At 42.3% G+C, this 3,706-nt stretch overlaps 1 protein-coding gene across 2 annotated transcripts in view; it reads left to right on the top strand.

The window, feature by feature from the left end:
• IFT172 (intraflagellar transport 172) overlaps positions 1 to 3,706 on the top strand; it is a 47,489-nt gene that overhangs the window by 12,580 nt on the left and 31,203 nt on the right. For both annotated transcript variants that reach the window (XR_002772670.1, XM_003787480.3), the window contains exons 11-14: positions 664 to 825; positions 1,470 to 1,520; positions 1,763 to 1,866; positions 2,355 to 2,440. Coding sequence is in view for 1 of the 2 variants with exons in the window: in XM_003787480.3 (XP_003787528.1) it covers positions 664 to 825; positions 1,470 to 1,520; positions 1,763 to 1,866; positions 2,355 to 2,440 (403 nt within the window). In the remaining variant the exon portion in view is untranslated. The remainder of the gene's footprint in view (positions 1 to 663; positions 826 to 1,469; positions 1,521 to 1,762; positions 1,867 to 2,354; positions 2,441 to 3,706) is intronic.

Here is a 3,706-nt window from a genome sequence, read left to right as displayed (position 1 = left end):
AAAACGACAACTGCAACCAAAAAATTGCCAGGAGTTGTGGCGGGCACCTGTAGTCCCAGCTACTTGGGAGCCTAAGGCAAGAGAATCACTTAAGCCCAAGAGTTTGAGGCTGCTATAAGCTGTGACACCACGGCACTCTACCAAGAGCAACAGAGTGAGACTTTGTCTCATAAAAAAGAAAAAAGTATTTCATAAATAGTAAAACCTATGTAAGTGTAAGGTTTTCTCATTACCAACAATATCCTAGGCCAGGTGAGGAAAACCTTGAGCTTTATTTAGCACTGTTAAGATGGTGAGGCCAGGCATGATGTTTATGTCTGTAATCCTAGCACTCCGGGAGGCCAAGGTGGGAGAATCACTTGAGCTCAGGAGTTCACGACCAGCCTGATCAAGAGTGACCCCTCTCAACTAAAACTAGAAAAACTAGCCAGGCATTATGGTGGGCACCTGTAGTTCCAGCTACTCTGGAGGCTACGGCAGGAGGATCACTTGAACCCAGGAGTTTGAGGTTCCTATGAGGTTGGCTGAGGCCATGGTACTCTAGCTTAAGGCAGAAGAATGAAACTCTGTCTCTAAATAAATAAATAAGGCCAAAGGACACAGCACACTCATCTTCCTTTTGAGCTGGCAAACCAAAGGGGCTCAGACTTGTTCCTTACCAAGGTGATTGTGAAGAACCTATCATCTGGCACTCGCGTAGTACTGAAGTCTCACTATGGCTATGAAGTAGAAGAGGTGAAAATTCTGGGAAAGGAACGTTACTTGGTGGCCCACACATCAGACACGCTGCTGCTGGGAGACCTGAATACTAATCGCCTTAGTGAGGTAGGAACTAAAGATGGGGGTGGAGGAAATAGTTTCTTAGCTTGCTAATTCTTGGGATCAATAGTCCCTAGGGGTAAGATCTCCATGGGAAGTGCTAATATTCTGTTGCAAGAGGCCTGGTTTCAGGGAAGGAAACCCAGGAGGTTTAGCATACTGGAGTATCAATCACCATAATTAGACTGTTTTTATGCTATCTCTCAAAAACATAGGGACTAGGGCAGATTCTGACATAGCACCTCTTTTTTACAGTAAAAAGGCCTCCCTAAATATTATTTCTCTGCCTCCCACTCTGTCATCCTTTAACTGTTATCTTAAAAAATGATCCATGTTGGCTTGGCGCCTGTGGCTCAAGTGGCTAAGGTGCCGGCCACGTACACCTAAGGTGGCAGGTTCGAATCTAGCCCAGGCCCGCCAAAACAACAATGATGGCTGCAACCAAAAAATAGCCGGGCGTTGTGTCGGGCGCCTGTGGTCCCAGCTACTTGGGAGGCTGAGGCAAGAGACTCGCTTGAGCCCAGGAGTTGGAGGTTGCTGTGAGCTGTGATGCCACAGTGTTCTACCCAGGGGGACAGCTTGAGGCTCCGTCTCAAAAAAGAAAAAAAAATGATCCATGTTGCTTCTTATGTCTCCCTCCCCTTTTATAGGTAGCCTGGCAAGGATCTGGCAATGAGAAATATTTTTTTGAAAATGAAAATGTGAGTAAAGCTTCCTTCACCATCACCATCTTACTAAGCCTCCTTTTAGTTTCTGTATCAGAAGGATGGCAAGTGGAAAGAGATGGGAAGACAGCAGATAAAGAAAGGGGGAGGATGAAATAGGCAGGGGAGCAGAACAAGAAATGTGGGTATCTCCTAGAACTGACAATACACCTCCTTCTGCTATTTTTCTTACTCTTCATGCAACCTTCCCACCATATAACAGCCCCATTCTTTCCTAGGTATGCATGATCTTCAATGCTGGAGAGCTAACTCTGGTAGAATATGGGAGTAATGATACCTTGGGTTCTGTACGCACTGAATTCATGAACCCCCACCTCATCAGGTAACCTCACAAGATTCTCTAAATCATTAAAACCCCAAAGAATTCCTTTTTGAATTCTAAAGTCTGTGTCCTTGGATTAATCTAAAAAGTTCACATTAGGGCCGGGTGTGGTGGCTCTCCCCTGTAATCCTAACACTGTGGAAGGCCGAGGCAGGTGGATTGCCTGAGCTCAGAGGTTCAAAACCAGTCTGATCGCAATCAAGACCCCATCTCTAAAAATAGCCGGGTGTGGTAGCAGGCACCTGAAGTTGCAGCTACTTGGGAGACAGAGACAAGAGAATCACTTGAACCCAAGAGTTTGAGGTTGCTCTGAGCTGTGATGCCACAGCACTCTACTGAGGGTGACAAAGTGAGACTCTCTCCCCAAAAAACTAAAAACTAAAAATAAATAAAATAAAAAACTTTATCCTGTATGGTACTTCACAGTCCTTGATAAACATCCTAACTACCTAAGCCCATTTTGCCTTACCTTACACTTCATGTTTCAGTGTCCGTATTAATGAGAGATGTCAGCGAGGAATGGAAGATAATAAGAAATTGGCTTACCTTGTTGATATTAAAACTATTGCTATAGGTGAGTAAGACTCTCATAATTTTAATAATAGATAGATGTTGCCAGGCATGATGGCTTATACCTATAATCAAAGCACTTTGGGAGGCCAAAGCAGGAGGATCACTTGAGGTCAGGAGTTTGAGATTAGACTGGGCAATGTAGTGAGACCCTATCTCTTTAAAAAAAAATTTTTTTTCTGTTTTTGGCCAGGGCTGGGTTTGAACCCACCACCTCCAGCATACGGGGCTAGCATCTTATTCCTTTGAGCCACAGGTGCTGCCCCAACAAAAAAATTTTTTTTAATTAGCCAGGTGGGGTAGTTTGCACCTGTAGTCCCAACTACTTGGGAGGCTGAGGCAGGAGAATCATTTGAGCCCAGGAGTTTGAGGTTGTAGTGAGCTGTGATCATCCTGCTATAATCTAGCCTGGGCAACAGAGCAAGACTGTCTCAAAACAATAAAAAAGAAAGAGAATGGAATTCTGGAGTCAAACCATCTTACCTCTCTACTTCTTATTTGCTCTTAGGTAAGCTATTTAACCTTCCTATATCTCAGATTTCTCATGAACAAAATTAGGATACAAATAGTACCTCATATGAACATTTATGCCTGGTACATATTAAGCACTTAATAAATGTTAGCTGTAAATAATTATGATATTGTTATTGTTAACTGATACCCAGTTCTGTCATATTCTAACATTTTGTTGTATTTACCTTGAATCTTTCATCTCTTACTGATGGACATTTGAATGGTTGATTTTTCACTATTGTAGTAATCAGTTCGGTAAGTTCTATACCTAGAATGGAATTGCTGAATCGTAGAGGAGTTATATCTTCAACTTTGCTAAAAATTTCCAAATTGCTCTCCAAAGAGGTTGTACCAATTTATATTCCCACCATCAGTTAGAGTTCCCATTGTTCAGCATCTTCTCCAACACTTAAAATTGCCTGACTTCATAATTTGGCTCATGATGAATGTGAAATGATATCTCATTGTGTTAATTTCATTTATTTGTTGACCATTTATATTTCTTCTGTGAGTTGCCAGTTCCTATCCCTTACTTGTTTTCAAAATCAGATTTTCTCTTCCTTACTGATTTGAAGGAGTTCTTTTGCTTATGCGTGGGTAGCCTCTAAAGTTATTTGCATTGTATATCTGTTGTCTAAACCTGTGGCTTGTTTTGTCTCTCCTCCTGGGTGTCTTTTAGTGTTTAGACATTTTAATTTTTTTTTTTTTTGAGACAGAGCCTCAAGCTATCCCCCTGGGTAGAGTGCCATGGCATCAC

Source organism: Otolemur garnettii, unplaced genomic scaffold (genome assembly GCF_000181295.1).
Source record: "Otolemur garnettii isolate 467f Iridium unplaced genomic scaffold, OtoGar3 scaffold00022, whole genome shotgun sequence".
Lineage (NCBI taxonomy): Eukaryota > Metazoa > Chordata > Mammalia > Primates > Galagidae > Otolemur > Otolemur garnettii.
Note: the sequence above shows the minus strand (reverse complement) of the source record. Positions and strands in the feature narration are given on the sequence as shown.